We start from the raw sequence: 18,777 nt of genomic DNA, 5'->3' as shown, positions 1-18,777 counted from the left end.
ATTTTCCGGTTTCAATACTTAGATCTTTACAAAACTCATCAAACCCGTCTATGTTTTCTTTCGCATACTTTTCTACATTTTATTTCTTTTACTAACACCTCGCGCCTAATCTCAAATCCTTAGTTATTTTTAACTCTCAGCCAAATGGATTTTCTTTGAAAAGAATTTATTATCTCGATTGTTATTATTATTATTATTAAAGTTATTAATATTATCATCATTACTAATATTACAACTACTATTGTTATTAGTACCAAGATCGTCATCACTATTATTATTATTACGGTAATTATCAATATGGTTATTATTAAAATTTTTATTATTATTATTATTGTTAATATTTTTATTGTTATCGTTATCAGTAATATCATTATTACTAGTATCATCGTCACTACTATTAATATAATAATATTTAAAGTAAAATATTTGCTTCAAACAAGTTTTGAGCCCTTCTGAAACTATTTTTCATTCAATAATATTTTTATTATTATTATGATTGGTAATATTATTATTACTAGTATTATCGTCACCACTAATAATAATGTAATTATTTATTCAAACCATACTTAAAGTAAACTTTTTGTTCCAAACAAGTCTTAAGCCCTTTAAGGCTATTTTTCATTCAACAAGTCGGATACCATAACGATCATTTCTTTCCTTTCTACTTAGGTTGCGGGCCAAAAGAAAACATTTGTTTTTATGTGAAATTTTATTAAATTTGCAACTCTTAGCGATAGCTAAAAAAAAACTTTTTGCCTAAGTAAAATAGAATAAATTTTATTTTATCATGAGATAAAAAAAAGCATCCCGATTTACAACCGATATTTGTAAATTAAAATATATGTTGTATCCCTTCTTTTCTTTCCCCTTAGTTAACGCCAATGAGTTTCGGCTAAGAAATCATGGCACCACCTCCCACGTCAACCTCTCCTACCCCAAATAAACCTATATTTGAGAAGACAAGCGTCGCAAGCTACATTCACTTTTCTTTAATTTCTCTTTCATGTATGTTTCAAACTTACCCAAAGTGACTTTTACATCCACTTCCTTAGAATATTATTTACGTAGTTTATTTTGATTGTCCATTGATCTTGGATCCATAATCGTTTGTATTTTACGAAACATAAATTCGTACACCATACTTATTCGTTTTGCTAAACTGGTTTACATTTGTTATTTCAAATCTTGTGATCTATAACCAATCTCCCATCAACGTAAACGTTAAGCGGAAATTGGGATTATGAACAAGTATGTGTACATAGTTACTTAATAGAAACCATATTTTCATTTTAATTCAACATTTTACTATCGGTGACCGGTTCTCTCCAAACGAATTTGTTTACTTAGAATCAGGACTGCGTCCCATGTACATTCCAAGCTTATATTTTGTTATATTTTTACACAAATTATTTTGTTTATTTGTGCACTTTTTTTCACTCGATGTTTTATTTACACCATTTTGTTGTTCTTGATTTCATCAATCTGGAACAAGTGCTTTATATTAATTTCGAAAGTGTTTACTTTGATAAACTCAAGGTAACTACTGGAATGTTTCTTTACACAAACTTAATCGGTTTTAATATTTTAATATTAAAATTTCGTTTATCCATTTCGTTTCAAGTTAACATCAATTTACATGTTGGTAAGATATAGTTGTTTATTCATCTCAACGTTGCCATAGGTCACGTCGATGTTTTACTAGAGATTTTCATTTGCTAAACATCATGATATTATGATACTTATAAGTTTCGTTTATCTAAGCTATTCTCAAACCCAATGCGTTATCAATTTGTTACTTTCTCAATTATTACGTGCATGGATTTCTTCGATAAGTATGATCATACGCCCCCCTTTGCACCCATGGACCATTTGTTTCTGGTGGAAAAGGGACTCCGATCTGAGTACGTTGGTGCACAATCCCAACTGGAAAAGACCTTCATTTATTCTTTACACTCATGGACAATTGTTTCTAGTGTAAAGAACCCTTATGTGTTTTTCACAAGTTTTCATGGAATTGTATGGTTTTTTTATATATTATTTCAAACTGTGTGATCTCACCAATTATTCAATTAGTTGACTTTATTTTATATATAAGCTACAGGTACCTTCATTAGAGGATGAATTGACGAAGATACTAGAAGTTAGGTTATTTGAATAATAAACAAGAAGATGTTTGTTTTTTTCCTTCTTCTTTGTGTTTGTTCATTTGATAAACTTGTGTACTTGGATTTTGAATGAATTAATGACAATATTGTCACTTAATAGTGTCACATGTGTTTTGGGCAATTTGTACGTTGCACCCGGGCGTATTCCGCTTTAGCCGGGGTGTTACAAAACTGCCAAATACCGAGCCAGCATTACCGGATTCCGGACCGATGATGATGATTCGTTACACGCAGCATGGGAGAGATACAAAAGTCTTCTGAGAAGATGCCCTCATCATGGACTGAGCGTATGGTTGCAAGTACAAACTTTCTTTGACGCACAATCCAGTCAAAACAAACAGGCCATCGACCAAATCGCCGGTGGAGACCTGGGATCCAAATCACCTAATGAAGCATTTAATGTCCTGGAGAAAGCTGCAAAGAAGAGTTTCGCTTACAATCCACCAAGATCTACACCAACCAATAAAGGAATACACCACGTCGATTCCAACACTCTTGTCACATCACAGCTTGAAGCCCTTTCAAAAAAATTCGAACAACTTCAAGCCGAGCTATCAAAGACCAGACTCACCTGTGACACTTGTAGAGGAAGTCATAAAGCAACTGACTGTAAACAAGCAATTATGGCCATGGAAGAAGTCGATTTCAACGCCCGATTGAACAACACTTTCAGCAATAACTACAATCCAGGATGGAGAAACCACCCGATTTTCATTTGGAAAGACGGAGGTAACACTCAACCTTTACCCGGATTCGAGAAAAGACCGATGGATCAACCCTTACAACCAAAACCCCAATTTCAAGATCAAAGTTCCAGTAGCCATCAAAATCCAAGCTACTCGAAAATCAAAGAAATGTTTATCCAAATTATGACCAAAACAAACGAAGCAGAGAAGAAGGCCGACTCAAGAGCTGTTGATATCAGCGGAGTATTATTAAAACATGAAACCGACCTAAAAAGTCAACAAGCATCATTACAGAATCTAGAAACTCAAATCGGACAAATTGCCCGACAATTATCCGAAAGACCACCCGGTGCTCTTCCAAGCAATACAATCACCAACCCAAATGCGACAACTAACGCTGTTACACTCTGAAGCTGTACAACCGCTGTTGTCTCACCCACTTCAGAACCAATTACGGAAAAGGAATTCCATAATAAAATTCATGAAAGACTGATTCCAACGGGCACCGTACAACCCATGGAGCCAGTATGAACTTATATTCCACCTATTCCTTACCCCGGAAGGCTGAAGCAGGAGAAATTGGAAGCTCAGTACGGGAAGTTTTTAGAACTCTTCAAACAACTCCATATCAACATCCCTTTTATCGAAGCCATCGCTCAAATGCCAAAATGTGCCAAGATTCTCAAAGAAGTGCTGACAAACAAGAGCAAGCTGGAGGAACTCTTGCATGTCACTCTGAATGAAGAATGTTCAGCAATCCACCAAAACAAGCTGCCAACAAAAATGACCGATCCAGGGATCTTTACTATCCCTTGTCTTATAGGAAATTTGTCTGTTAGCAATGCCCTGGCTGACCTAGGAGCTAGTATTAGTTTAATTCCTTATGAGGTCTTTGCAAAACTAGGCATAGGAGAACCAAAGCCCTCCCGCATAAGCATTCAGTTAGCTGACCGATCTGTTAAATATCCTCAGGGCATTATTGAAAACATGCTTGTCAAGATTGACAAGTTTGTTTTCCCGGTAGATTTTGTAATTCTAGACATGGAGGAAGACAAAAGGGTACCTCTGATTTTAGAAAGACCATTCTTAGCTACTGCAAAGGCTATTATTGACGTTTGCACCGGCAAACTCACTCTCAGTGTCAATGACGAGGCAATCATTTTTGACATAGGAAAATCTATGCAATATCCGCAACATCACGATGACACACTATATTGCGTAGACATCATAGATTCTATCGTGAGTTGCTATATGCGAGATTCCTCCATCAATAACCCACTAGAAACGCAAGTCTTAGACAAAACCATCGCCATACCCATTTTAGAGAAAGAAAATATCAATGATGACTATTAGGAAGCATCAGAAGTAATATATGAGATCACCGAATGTAATGAAAAATCAAAACCATCAATCGAAGAACCACCAGCCTTAGAGTTAAAAGATCTACCAAACCATCCTGAATACGCCTTTCTAGAAAAAGACTCTCAATTCCCAGTAATTATTTCATCTCACCTTTCTAAAGAAGAGAAAGACGAACTTCTTAAGGCTCTTAAGAGCCATAAAAAGGCCATCGCATGGAAGATCATGGATATCAAAGGCATCAGTCCTTCGCTTTGTACTCACAAAATTCTCATGGAAGAAGAATACAAACCTGTGGTCCAACATCAAAGACGTCTCAATCCCAACATGCAAGATGTGGTGAAGAAAGAAGTAATCAAACTCCTTGATGCCAGATTAATCTACCCAATCTCATATTCACCTTGGGTTAGTCCCGTTCAAGTAGTACCCAAGAAGGAAGGAATGACAGTTGTAATGAACGAGAACGATAAGCTAATACCAGTGAGGACCATCACAGGCTAGCGAGTTTGCGTTGACTACCTGAAACTTAATGAAGCCAAAATAAAATATCATTTTCCACTTCCTTTCATCGATCAAATGCTTGAACGATTATCTAGAAAAATGTTCTACTGTTTTCTTGACGGATTTTCCGGATATTTCCAAATTGCCATCGCTCTTGAAGATCAGGAGAAAACCACTTTTACATGTCCGTACGAAACCTTTGCCTACCGAAGAATGCCATTTGGACTATGTAATGCTCCAGCCACCTTCCAGCGATGCATGGTGGCCATCTTTCACGAAATGATCGAACACTCTATGGAAGTATTCATGGACGACTTCTCAATCTTTGGAGACTCTTCGATCACTGCTTGAAAAACCTCGACAAAATGTTAGCCAGGTGTGAGGAAGTAAATCTAGTGCTCAACTGGAAGAAATGCTACTTAATGGTTAAAGAAGGCATCGTTCTCGGTCACAAGATTTCTCAAAAAGGATTAGAAGTCGATAAAGCAAAAATAGAAACAATATCCAAACTTCTGCACCCAACCTCAGTAAAAGCCATTAGAAGTTTTATAGGTCACGCAGGATTTTACCGCCGCTTCATAAAAGACTTTTCCAAAATAGCTAGACCTATGACCAAACTTCTGGAGAAAGACGCACCATTCGTCTTTTCTAAAGAATGTGTTGAATCATTCAACATATTGAAAGACAAACTTGTCAACGCAACAATCATGACTACACCCAATTGGACCCTTCCATTCGAGATCATGTGCGATGCAAGTGACTTTGCAATTGGAGCCGTACTCGGACAACGCAAGGAAAAACACCTTCACTCAATTTACTATGCTAGTAAGACTCTTAACGATGCACAAGAAAATTACACCACCACAGAAAAAGAGTTACTGGCATTATTTTTTGCCTTTAAAAAATTTAGATCATACCTCGTTCTTTCCAAAATCATAGTTTACACCGACCATGCCGCCATACGTTACCTCTTCAGCAAGCAAGATGCCAAACCTAGACTTATCCGATGGATCCTACTACTCCAAGAATTCGACATAGAAGTCAAGGACAAGGGAGGAGCAGAGAATGTAGCCGCAGACCATCTCTCACGCTCAGAATACCCAGCTTCAGAGGAACATCATGAGGAAATCATCAATGATAATTTTCCACATGAAGTTCTCATGCATATCCAAGCAGTCATACAGGAGAAAGACGAAAGTCCTTGGTTTGCCGACTTCGCAAACTATCTAGCTTGTAGAATCCTAAGAAAAGGACTTACTCATCAACAACGGAATAAATTCTTTTCCGACCTTAAGTTCTACTTTTGGGAAGATCTGTACTTGTTTAGGATAAGTGCCGATCAGGTTGTTCGTAGATGTGTAGCAGGAAAGGAAACCTTAGATATTCTCAAACACTGCGATGAAGGACCTACTGGTGGACACCACGGTACCGCCACTATGGTCAAAAAAGTGTTTGATGCGGGATTTTTCTGGCCCACCATATACAAAGACACACATGCTTTGATCCAAGCATGTGATGCTTGTCAAGAGCCGGAAACATCTCAGCCAAAAATGAGATGGCTCAGAAAGGCATTCAAATTTGTGAAGTCTTTGCTGTATGGGAATAGATTTCATGGGCCCATTTCCTAACTCATTCGAAAATAAATACATCCTTGTAGCAGTCGACTACGTATCCAAATGGGTAGAAGCACAATCTCTTCCCACTAACGATGCTCGAGTAGTTTTACGATTTCTGAAAAAGTTATTTTCACGATTCGGTACTCCAAAAGCCCTAATCATTGACAGAGGTACCCACTTCTGTAATGCTTTAATGGACAAAGTCTTAGCACGATATGGAGTTCACCACCGACTGGCAACACCATATCACCCTCAGATTAGTGGACAACTGGAAGTTTCTAATCGAGAAATTAAAAGGTTTTTAGAAAGAACCATAGGGATGAATTGCAAAAATTGGGCAGAAAAGTTAGATGACGTTTTGTGGGCCCTTAGGACAGCCTACAAAACCCCCATAGGAACAACACCCTTAAAACTAGTTGGGAAAGCATGTCATCTACCAGTAGAATTAAAACACAAAGCCTACTGGGCTCTCAGAGCAGTGAACTTCGATCTAATGTCCGCCGGCATAAACCGGGAAGATCAAATTCACAAACTCGAAGAACTAAGAACATTGGCCTATGAAAATTCCTGGTCTTACAAAGAAAAGACTAAACGTCTGCACGACGCCCATTTAAAAGGAAATAAGGAGTTCCAAGTTGGCGATCGTGTACTGTTATACAACACATGTTTACTTCTTTTCCCAGGAAAATTGAAATCACGATGGGCAGGCCCATACATAGTTGAGTCAGTCTTTGACTATGGGACAGTCGAGATTTCAAATTTAAACAGCCATAAGTTTAAAGTAAATGGACATCGATTAAAACCATATATCGATGGGCCACTTGAAGAAGTCTTGGAGGTAGTAACCCTCCAACTCCCTAGATAGAGAATTAAGGAAACAAGGTCTGGCCAAAACCTTTGCAAACTAGGCCTTGTAAGTACTTATAAAAAAAATTTACAAAAACCAAAACAACACGGGGGGCGTGCTTAAGGAAGCACGGCGGCGTGCCAAAAATTGCAGGACGGAATCTTCGCTGCAAAAATCTCAGTTAGACTGGTTCGTAACAGAATTGTCAGAGTAAAAACATGGGTCGTGCTTCCAAAAGCATGGTGTCGTGCTTAGGTATATGGTTGGCTATAAAAGGCACCCCTTTTCCAAATCATTCCTTGCACCAACCAAAACTAAAACACTCCTCTCTGAAAATTCAACATGCCTACTGAAATGAGTGAAGCAATTCCCGTTCCTCGACAACCGATAAACGATGCCCGCTATGTTTCCAAAACCGAGCTTCTTTTGAAACGTCAAGAACTCATTAGAGAACTCACCGAAATGAATCTCCTTGTTGAGATGCGTCTCGTTCAACACACCGAATCAGTGGAGAACATGAAAATGGAACTTCGAGACATTAACGAACAACTCTAGTTTCAAGTTGTCGGTTTCATGTACATTCCGCCACCGGTACCATTCGGAGGAGGAGAACCTTTAGGGGAAATCTAGGAAACTTAATTTTCTGTTTTCATGTTTAAACAAGTGCATTAAGCACATTGTGTTAAGAATTTTGGGCTTAACCCGAATATCGTCATATCTTTAGGAAAACCGGGCTTATCCCGTATTTGTTTTAGGACCTTTACTTTTAATGAAAAGTAATCTTTAGGATGACCAAACTCTTAAAATAACATGCTAAACATCATTCTAAAAATTCCGGCTCCCGCATTTTGCTGAAAAATAAAAGAAAATATCAATAACTAAAAGCACGGGCCGTGCTTCTAAAAGCACGAGGTCGTGGTTACCCCAGAATCTTCAGCATGATACCCACTGACTCCGTACAATTCTCTGACTCAGAAACATTTATTCTCCTAGCAACACGAGGCCGTGCTTTCGAGAGCACGCGGTTGTGTTCGACTTTCCAATCTCTATATAATGCATGCAAAAACTCACTATTCCATTCACACCAAACACAAAATCACTTAAATGGAAAGTAAGGAAATTGAATGGAGGCCAGTGAAGAAAGTCAAGCAACATGAATCTTCCTCAAACCTTGAGGAGGAGGTCATGAGGCTACAATGCATTATGAGACCAAGTCGAAAGCAACATCCAAACGGTAGCTCGCATAATCGAGCTAATCAACAAAGTCGAACTACTTCGGTTTGAAAACTTCCATGTTGTGGATGGCCACCACAAAGATGTGGTTTCCAAGCTCAACTTTCTCAACCGAGAAATCGCAAAGCTCGACAAAAAAGCATTCCGAGCTCTTGGAAGTTAAGCGAGCCCCACCACACATTCAAGACCTATTCGGGAATGGTGGTCGTTGAAGTCCTAACTTTGTTTTATGTAGTTGCTCCCGCTAGTGTTATGTGTTAAGGTCTAGTATTGTTGTTGTACTTTTCATTTTACTATGTTTTATGTTTAAATGAAATTTAGGACTTTTAATTACTGTCTTAATCCTAACCTACAAAGAAAATCAGTTAGAAAATGAACCAGCTTGAAAAATAAAATAAAGAAATTGTCTGCATAATGCAGCATGGTACCGTGCTACCAAAAGCACGGGCCGTGCTTTTACGTTCAGTTCAGTTACGAATTTTTAATTATTAAAACAACTTTTCTAACCATTCTACCCTAAAACTAACTTTGTCCCTGTACAAGAACCACCGACCACTCCCTGAGTTCACTGATTTCCGAACTAAATCTTCAATATTAAATCAAAGGTATGTTAATTTAACAATTATATTGTTCAAATTCATCTTTCTAGGTTTAGTTTAACCCTAAAATCTCTCAATTTGATTGAATCGGGTCTGAACCCGAACAATATATTGGTTATTCTATTAGTTTAGGATGATAGATTGTTGAATAGTTGTTTGTTAAAGATTGGTTGAAAGGAACCATTCGGGTTTGGATCTTGAGTCGAATATCCAAAACACCAATCAACCCAAATTGTGTAATCGGTTAGAAACGAGGGTTTGGATCTAGATAAAGTCGAAATTAGAAATGAAAACGCGAACCGTGCCTTGAACAAACACGACTCGTGGTCACATTTTGGTCACAAAAAGTTAAAATTGGTATAACCTGACAAACAGTAACAACACGGGTCGTGCTTCTAAAAGCACGGTATCGTGCCCTACTCTCTGTTCCAATAACTGAATAATTTTTTACAAATTTTGACTAGTTTGGATACAAATTGCATATGGCCGAGTATGATGATGATGTTCATGCATTTTTGGTCTTTCCCGGACGTGATGCAAGGAATAGACGGGCCAACACAAGATTAACATACCTCAACAGTCGATATCCATAGGCAAACTTCTATGCATGCAAATCCACATTGAAACAAATCAACCAATGGAACCGGTACAAGGCCATTGTGAAAGGACAATGGAGACGAGTCCTTGGTCAAACAGAGAGGCAATAACTGAACTTACAAAAGAGTTTTTGGCTTCTTTCCAAATAAATACCAAGAACCCGGATATGTGGGATGAAGACGTCATTGAATTCAGATGCGGGGGTATATGGCACATAACTTCTTTCACTCAGCTCGGTATCGATCTGGGAATATACACGGAACAAGAAACAGACCAAGAAATCTGGTTTAGGGCAGGAGCAACATTTGCAGACGAAGACGGTGACGATGATGCTGAAGCTAGAAACACACGTTTAGAGGCATAGGAACAACTGATTTACGGAACTGAGAACTATAATGCAAGCGTTTCAAAGAGCACTGCACTACGTGACCCGCTTATGAGATACATCCACCGCCTGCTCAGTCACACTGTCACTGCTAGAGGTCAAAGTGAAGGGGTTGTTAATCTAATGGATCTTTGGGCACTTTATTGCATGAAGAACAGCGTCCCATGCAACATCATGTATTTATTCTGCAAGCTGTGATGCCAGATTTACAACCAATCTTTAGCAGGCCATGGATTTACAACCTCTATAAGGCCTATGGTGTAGACAGGGAAGGTATCAGAAGCCCATATTCGATTGTTCTAACCATTGATTATTGTATTAGCATGCAGATGGTTCAGCAAATCGGTCTAAACCCGGATGTGTGGAGGTTTTGTGATAAGTATAACCAGGTTTGGGACCTCGATGACCCTGCAGAGATGATGCTTCAGGATGTGCCCGAGAGGAGAGGATCACCGCCCAAACAGTACCGACGCCACACCTACCATTAAAGAGGAGGCCCATCTTCATCAGAAGTCGGCCCCAGTTCGTCACATGATAGCCGATACTCATTAGAGGGCCTGTACGGCCTAATTGATCAGTTCTCTGAAAGAACTACCGCCTCATTTGACATAATCACAGAACAGATGGCCGCCTCATATGCGCAACGAGCAGCCGAATATGCAGAGACGAGGCGAGAGATTGATCGGTTGGGCTATCGCATGGACAAGCAGTGGGGGCCATTTGACCCGGACACGGGTAACTGATGAGTCGCGGTACTGGTAGGTTGGGTATGGGTATGCATGGGTTGGGAGCACTTTCATGACACTTTTACTATTATGTCTATTTGAACAATTTACATTTCGTCGTTTACTTGTTTGTTTGTGTGCTTGGTTGGACACTTTTATGGCCGTGGGTACCAAGACATTATTACTAGGTACTTATTTAGCTCGTTAGGGCAAGGGATGGATGATTCCATACCCAATTTTCAGCAAATTATGCTTGGTTGTTTGTGGTTGTTTGCAGTTTTATATTCTACATGTACAAAACAGGAAAACGGACGATAAACAGGGGACGCTCTGTCGAAATTTCGTTAGCCCGTAGGGAAGTACCTCTCCATTTTAACCCACCATACTTAATTAGAATTTTTATATTTCAATGAATCTTTGCACATTGGGGACAATGTGAGATTCAAGTATGGGGAGGGAAATTACTTGATCAATTTCTTGTTCAAATAATTATAAAAATTCTCTAATCAACAAAAATTTTTGCAGCAAACAAAGATCATTTTTACAAAAAAAACCTAAAGAAAAATCCAAGAAAATTTTTTGCAAATAACCAATTATTAATTTACTATAACTAAAAAGTGAAAAAGTAAAAAGAAGTTTTGTAATATTGAGAAGAAATTTATGCAGAATATGGCGTTTATACCCAATCCCTCTGTTACAGTGAGATAAACCTCATGCCATATAAATATTTTTTCGGAAGCTTTGAGCGAGTGTTTCGTGTAATTTAGAACTTGTCACAACTAATCATTTCAAGACCGCACGAAGAGTTATTTAAAGAAGAAGGTAATGTTTTCACATTTCCCTCAAACCATTCCCCAAATCACAAAACCCAAAAACCTTCACCACTTTATCCATCTCACCGGTAAAATACAACACTGGTCTTTTACCGGTAGACCCTAAAGAACTGGAATGCATTCTTTCGATTTCAATTTCCTTTGCTGCATACATTTCGCAAAACCTAGGTTGCCTCCAGAACTTAGGGAGAGAATCTTTCTCTTTAGCAATAAGGTAAGAAAAAAGTGGCGTCAAAACGAACAAAAGCCACCATTTTGTGGAGTTTCCAAAAACGCAATGAATAGAGAGAAAAAAGATACGAACGATGCTTAGGCTGCGAAAACTGGTCCCACGAAGGAAGATGTAGAAAAAGTCAAACTCAGTCTCAGCATGAATATACCGAACTAATGAGGGTGGGGGCTATTAGGCTCAAAGCCGAACGATCCACTAGAGTTGGAAGTTATGTTCAGAACAGGATTGAGGAAGAACTAATCTACATCCTCGACAAAACTGGTCTTGACGATCTGACCTTAAAAGAGTCACTAGGTTTGTAATATAAACTCCAAAAAAAAAGTTTTAATTTTCAGTAACTGGGAGAAAGAGCTAACCATTGAAGACATCTTAAGACTCCCTACAATCAACAAAAAGTTGTATTTACCATCCTCGCCATCATTAACCTTAACCCTTGCACCGCCACAAAATACCAAAATCCCTTCTCACCCAAAACCAACCATTATTACCTTCTTATTTATGCAACCCTTCAAAAAAGGTGGAGATTTGAACTTGTTACAAGCTTATTTATCACAGGTTACGTATTGACTAAGAGTGTTCACATGCATACATCACAGGTATGATCAGATATTAAACCGAGTGTGAGTGAACATTATGAGAGCGTGACGTTCTGCATAAACAGAAGCTCATAAAAACAAAATTGTCTTTTTATTTACCACTACATATATTCCTATGAATTAAGGTTGGTTATTTTGTTTCCATTTTCTTGAAACTCTATTAGGGGATGTTTAGGCTATAATCCAAGCTTGCTGTTTTTAGAGAGTATTTATAAATAGATGGCTTGAGGACAAGCAATGTTTAAGTGTGGGGATGTTTGATGTACATAAAATTATACATCTTTTTAGCATCAAATAATCTCTAAAAACTGCAAATTCTATCAAATAACATAGCACATAAGACTACTTATCATAATAAACTGTAATTTCAGGTGAAACCAAGTCCCAAACAAAGAAACAAGCGAAAAGACGTAAAGAAAAACGGAAGAAAACACAAGAAAAGCAAGAAAACACGCCCATATGCCTCAAAAAACACGGCCCCGTGCTTATGAACACCAGAAAAGACAAAAATCTACAAGAAAAGACAAAAACTGGGAACAAAAGCACGAGGTCGTGCCCCTTGCCCACGGGGCCGTGGTAATACATAAGAAACGACAAAACAAATCTGGAATATGTCATAATAAAACACGGGGGCGTGCCTACGTAAGCACGGGGTCGTGCCCCTCACTACAGATTGCCTATAAATAGTAGCTCATGTTGCACTCATTTGGTGTGCCTTGAAGAGAGTTCTATCCGGTTTTCACTTATAAAAACACCCACTAACACTCATATTGAAGATCTAGTGAAGAGTTTGAAGGCTTGGAGATCATCATCATCAACCATCATCATCATCATCATTAAGAAGGAAGATTCATCCACATTTAGTTAGATTGTTCTAGTTTAATCATGTGTTTGTTACTATCTTCCATTCAAATGTTCATAATAATGCTCATTATGAGCTAAACTCCATATACCATCTAATATCTATGAAGAAGCTTTGTTTTACTTGTTAATTATATAAAACATGTGGGTTAGTCTAGTAAAGTACATGGTTATCTTACAATTATCTTTTGATGAGAAATGTTTCACCATCTTAAATCACAATTCAAAGTTGATGATTGTCAATTCTATTGGGAATCATTCATGATCGATTCATGTTCTTGAAAGATAGAAATACTTTGATAACTTATCTAAACATGGATCCTTATATTGTACTTAGAAAACTTTTCGTTCAACGGTCCTCTATCACCCAAATGGTATCATGATGTTTAGATGTATACAGAAGCTTAGTTATGAAATCCATGGTGATCTGTTCCCATTTCAATTCTAGTATCACTAATGGGTGCACATATCCATACGGTTTCTTAGTGCTCTGCTTTGACTTGCAAGCAAGTTTAGTACTTACTGACGTAATCTACTACTTCATTCTTCATACTAGGCCACCAGTTGTCTCTTTTCATGTCTTGATACATTTTAGTGGATCCCGGATGAATCGAGTATCTTGACTTATGAACTTCCTCTAAGATTCAACCTCTAAGATCTACATGGCGTGGAATTCACATACGGTCAAATCTAGTCTTTACACCATGGATGTTATCAATCAACTCACCTTGTTGTCTGAAAATTCTAACCTTCTTCATTAATCCTTCATCTATAAGCACCTTCGACTGTACCTTGATGATCTCTCTGAAGAGATATGAGTTAATGATTAACTTATAAGACTCTACTGTTGCAATGACTTCTCTGTTCTTCTATATTAATGCAGCAACAACCACATTAGCCTTACCAGGCTAGTATTTGATATCAAGTCATAGTCCTTTATCAACTCTAATCATCTCCTCTATCGCATGTTCAACTCTTTCTACTCAAAGAAGTACTTTAAACTTTTATGATCCGTATAAATAGTACACTTAGTACCATATAGATAATGTCTCCATATCTAGAGAGCATGTACTACTGCTGTTAGCTCTAAGTCATGCGCTAGGTAGGTACTTTCATGAACCTTCAACTGTTTAGACGCGTATGTTATAACTATACCTCATTGCATTAATACACAACCTAACCCTCGATGCGAAGCATCCGTGCAAACTACCGAATCCTCATTACCATCGGGTAGGACCCATTCCAACTTTTAGCTTGACCCATTCTGACTCATTCACCATTCCTACTTAAACCCATATCCATATCCATATCACAACCTAATTTCACACTTAGTTTTACCTCTAAACAATTCACGAGACGTACAAAAGAAGATGATAATAATAATAATAATAATAATAATAATAATAATACCCACCAGAACCCCATGGAGACTATATACAAGTAAGACTCAACGCTCCTGACTTGCGAGAAGGTTACATACCTACCCGCATCATACCCAAAGATCAAGCAAAAAAATCGGGAATTTTTGCAAGTGACATTAGGAAACCCGCGGGAAGAATCCCCACGGAGAACCTAAAAACTAAAAACCTTTTTCAAAACCCCTTGCTTAAAGTCCAAAAGTTCACCTCAATTTATTAAACATTCATGAGAAGAACATTGGACTGGGGGGACTTGAAGAGGTAGGTCCCAGCAGAGCCCAGTTGGTCCCGCAAGACTCACCTTGAAAAGGGACGTCTGCGCAAAGGCCATTAATAATAATAATAATAATAATAATAATAATAATAATAATAATAATAATAAATCCTAGTATAGTACACCACACGTAACAGATAATAATAATAATAACAATAATAATAATAATAATATACACAACAGTTATCGATCAGACATAATAATAATAATAAATTAATAATAGAGCTGAATGACCGGTGGCGTCACGGCAACGGCACGGCAGCAGCTTGTAGTTCACGGCGGCGATTGGGCCACTTGGCGGCACCGTGTTGGCCCATGAAATTTTTTTTAGTTACAGTTTCGTGACGAACATGATGGAAACTGAACGAATTCACGTAGACTCAAAGTCTCAATGACCGGGTCCGACAACGTTTGGGTTTTACCAACGCTCGATTTTACCAACCGACGCCACCTCATATGTCGACCTTATTTTTTTTGCATGTTTTTCCAATTTTTGGCTTCGATACCGTAAAGAAAGTAACTGACCAAACTCGTGTCGAGTTACCACCTCAATGTTCGATATTGACAACGCTTGGGTTTTACCACTGCCCTGGTTTACCGACCAAATAAACGTCGAATATTTAATTTATTTATATGTTTATTTGACAAATATATGTTTTGGGTTTTTAACGCTTAGATTTTGCCAACTGTTCTATATCATAACAAGCGCAACCTACTAATGTTCGAATTTGCGTCGACTCATCTTCGTAATCCTCGGGTTTTTCTAATACTTGGGTTTAAACGATGGGGTTTCACAACATTTTGCTTTTTTCTTACTTACAGTACTGTAACGAAGAACGAACGAATGCCAATTTTTTCTGTTTTAGTTATGGTATCGTAACGAACGTGACAGAAACCGACCGAATTCGCGTAGCCTCGCCGTATTTTGTTTTAGTTCAGATACCTTAACGAAAACCTACTGAATGCTAATTTTGTTTTTTTGTTCTTATATTTATTTTCGGTATGTGATGAAAATCGATCGAATTTGCGTAGACTTACGACCTCAACGTCCGTGATCGGCACTACTCGAATCTTTCCAACACCTGAGTTTTACCGACCTACGTCACCCAATTGGTCCGCCTCAAATTTTATATGTTTTTCATTTGTTTTTGGTTTTAAGTTCTGGTAGAATAACGCATTTAACCGAAACCGGCCAAATTTGCATCGACTTACTGCCTCAATGCCAGGAACCGACAACGCTTTGATTTATCATCGCCCGGGTTTTACCGACCTGCCCGGGGGAAAACACTGGTCACAAAACAATGGAAAATGAAAAGAGATGTAAGGCTAGTTGCTCAAACTCTTAATTGTTGGTTGCTTGAAATTCATTGGCGTAAAACACATTTCCCCAAGCATCTTGAGTGGTTTGACCTCCAAGTAGAGGTGCATAAATCGGGTTTATCAAATACCTGGGTTCGGGTATGGAACCGGGTTCGAGTATGACCGGGTATTGAAAAATCGGGTATTGGTAATACCTGGGTCGGGTTCGGGTCAGGTATAAAACCAGGTATTTGAATACCCTATTTTCGAGTATTGAAAAAACCTTGTTTTTGGGTTTTTTCGGGCTTTTTTCCATGTATTTTTCGGGTATACATCGGGTATTTGAAATTACCCAGTTTCGGGTATTGGAAATACCCAGTTCGGGTTTTCGAGTATTACCGGGTCCGGTTCGTGTTTTAGTACCGAAATGCATACCCTATCCGTACCCTACGGGTATAACCGGGTTCGGGTTCGGGTATTAAAAAAACCGATCCCGGGTTTTTATTTCGGGTCCGGTTCCGGGTTTTTTTTTGCGCAACTCTACCTCCAAGAGTCTTGTTAGTTGGGGTTGAATGGGTTAGACTTGGATTGATTGGGTCTGTGCAAATAAAGGTTGGTTAACATGGGTTTGATTGACTTGGGCTTGAGCTTCAATTTGGAATGCTAGACCAGTCACGCCTTGTTTGAGGCCCGGTGATTCGAATATGAGATCACCAGTGGTGGGTGCAGGACTCAATGGCTGCTGATGACTGTTTTTCCGCCCACTGTTTCATCCCACCAAACTCCAATTTCTCTTTCTCCTTCCTGCCAACAGAATACCACCCCTGCTGCTATATATAATAATAATAATAATAATAATACTAATAACATCAACACCTTCTTATTCATCTTCATCTTTCAATCTCTTTCTTCAACACAACAAACATGGCGGATTCTAGTTCTAGCATTAATTCCAAATTCCAAACCATGCGTCAATGGGTCGTTGACCATAAGCTTCGCGCTGTTGGTAATTCATTTCACACTTTTACTAGCATTAATATGTAATTGCAGATCTGATTATTATTATTATTATTATTAGGGTCGTTGTGGTTAAGTGGAATTGCTGGCTCCATTGCTTACAACTGGTCTAAACCCGGCATGAAAACAAGCGTTCGGATTATTCACGCTAGGTATTATTCATAATCATCTTAATAGTTTTTGGTTGGTGTTAATTGATATTCTAGTTTGAAAATGTTAGATCAAAAAATGTAAATACTAATCCAAAAACCCTGAATGGTCGAACCAGAAAACTAAAATTGATTACTATACAATTGATTGTATATAATATATGTATTGGAACTTTAAATTACAACATAGTTATGTAACTAGTGTTTCTGATTAGAGGAAGCCAAATAGAGAAGAATTGGAATACAGGTTATATTAAGGCCAATCGTTGTGGTGTGGGCGTTAAACCCACCTCATCGCCACTTTTGCAGGCTAAGGGGTGTTAAACACCGTACCGGAGGGGTTAACGTGGCAGTAAGGGGTGACCGACGTTGATGGTGGTGGGGCCCCCAGCGTTATGAGACAACGCTCGGCCTAACTGACCTAAAACCTGTTTATTTTCGTGTCGTATCAGGGTGTGAAAGATGCACGAATTAATACTTGTTCTTTTGCTTTTTACATATTGATATTAGTTGCATTCATTTTGTATTTCAAAATTTGGACCAGTTTTGACTTATGATAGATAACCTTCCAAGGCAACATGCAGGTTAATAGGGTTAACTATATATGAAACTTGGACCTTACTGTGGTTTTAGGCTTACCCTAACTCGTGTTTACGTCCTATTTTATAATGATCTTTTAATTTATCTCATATTTTGATAGTACCGCGGTTTCTTAACCATATCACATTGAATCTATGCTGTCATATTGAATAATTTAGCATTATTTTCTACAGTCTGTTTTACTACATTGATTTTGATTAATATACAAATATAATGACAAGATGGCTTGTTTTGATGTAGGTTGCATGCACAGGCGCTCACACTGGCTGCATTAGCCGGAGCTGCAGTTGTTGAGTACTATGATCACAGTTCAGGTGCAAAGACCGAACGATATGCCAAGTTCCTTCCCCCGATTGATTCATACTCTCACAAAGACTGAAATGGAACCTAACGGGTGATCACATTTAATAAAAGTTGTATATTTGTTTGCCATTTTGTTTCTTAGATGATGACATATTCATTATCATTATGGAGTTTTGATTTTACATCTTCATGATTCATATTGTGATCATGCTTGTTTATGATGTTCCAATTTGGCCTCCAGTGTTCTTTTACAATGATTAAATTGTGTTTATTCAAAAAATAAAAGTTATGTAACGAGAATGTTGAGTTCAGTTCGAATCCAAGTAGGAAGCATTTTAAATATATAACGAGAATGGTTTAATCCATTTTCTAGACCCCTTGGAACGTTCTATTAGGTTGTCTTGTCACGATCGTTGTTATTTCGTTGATCCGCTCACTAAACAAAATAGGGTATTCTTGGGGTTTTTATTGTTTAAACAAAT

The 18,777-nt window shown here is 38.1% G+C and overlaps 1 protein-coding gene across 1 annotated transcript; it reads left to right on the top strand.

The window, feature by feature from the left end:
- Positions 1 to 17,121: 17,121 nt before the first annotated feature.
- Positions 17,122 to 18,557, top strand: LOC143611481 (uncharacterized). The gene is made up of 3 exons (XM_077085687.1): positions 17,122 to 17,232; positions 17,305 to 17,395; positions 18,233 to 18,557. Exons 1-3 carry the CDS (start codon positions 17,151 to 17,153, stop codon positions 18,369 to 18,371), a joined length of 312 nt encoding a protein of 103 aa, XP_076941802.1. The 5' UTR covers positions 17,122 to 17,150; the 3' UTR covers positions 18,372 to 18,557.
- Positions 18,558 to 18,777: the final 220 nt, after the last annotated feature.

The sequence above is a fragment of the Bidens hawaiensis genome, unplaced genomic scaffold (genome assembly GCF_021521415.1).
Source record: "Bidens hawaiensis isolate Kalapana, Puna unplaced genomic scaffold, B.hawaiensis_p1.1 tig00031201_1, whole genome shotgun sequence".
Lineage (NCBI taxonomy): Eukaryota > Viridiplantae > Streptophyta > Magnoliopsida > Asterales > Asteraceae > Bidens > Bidens hawaiensis.
Note: the sequence above shows the minus strand (reverse complement) of the source record. Positions and strands in the feature narration are given on the sequence as shown.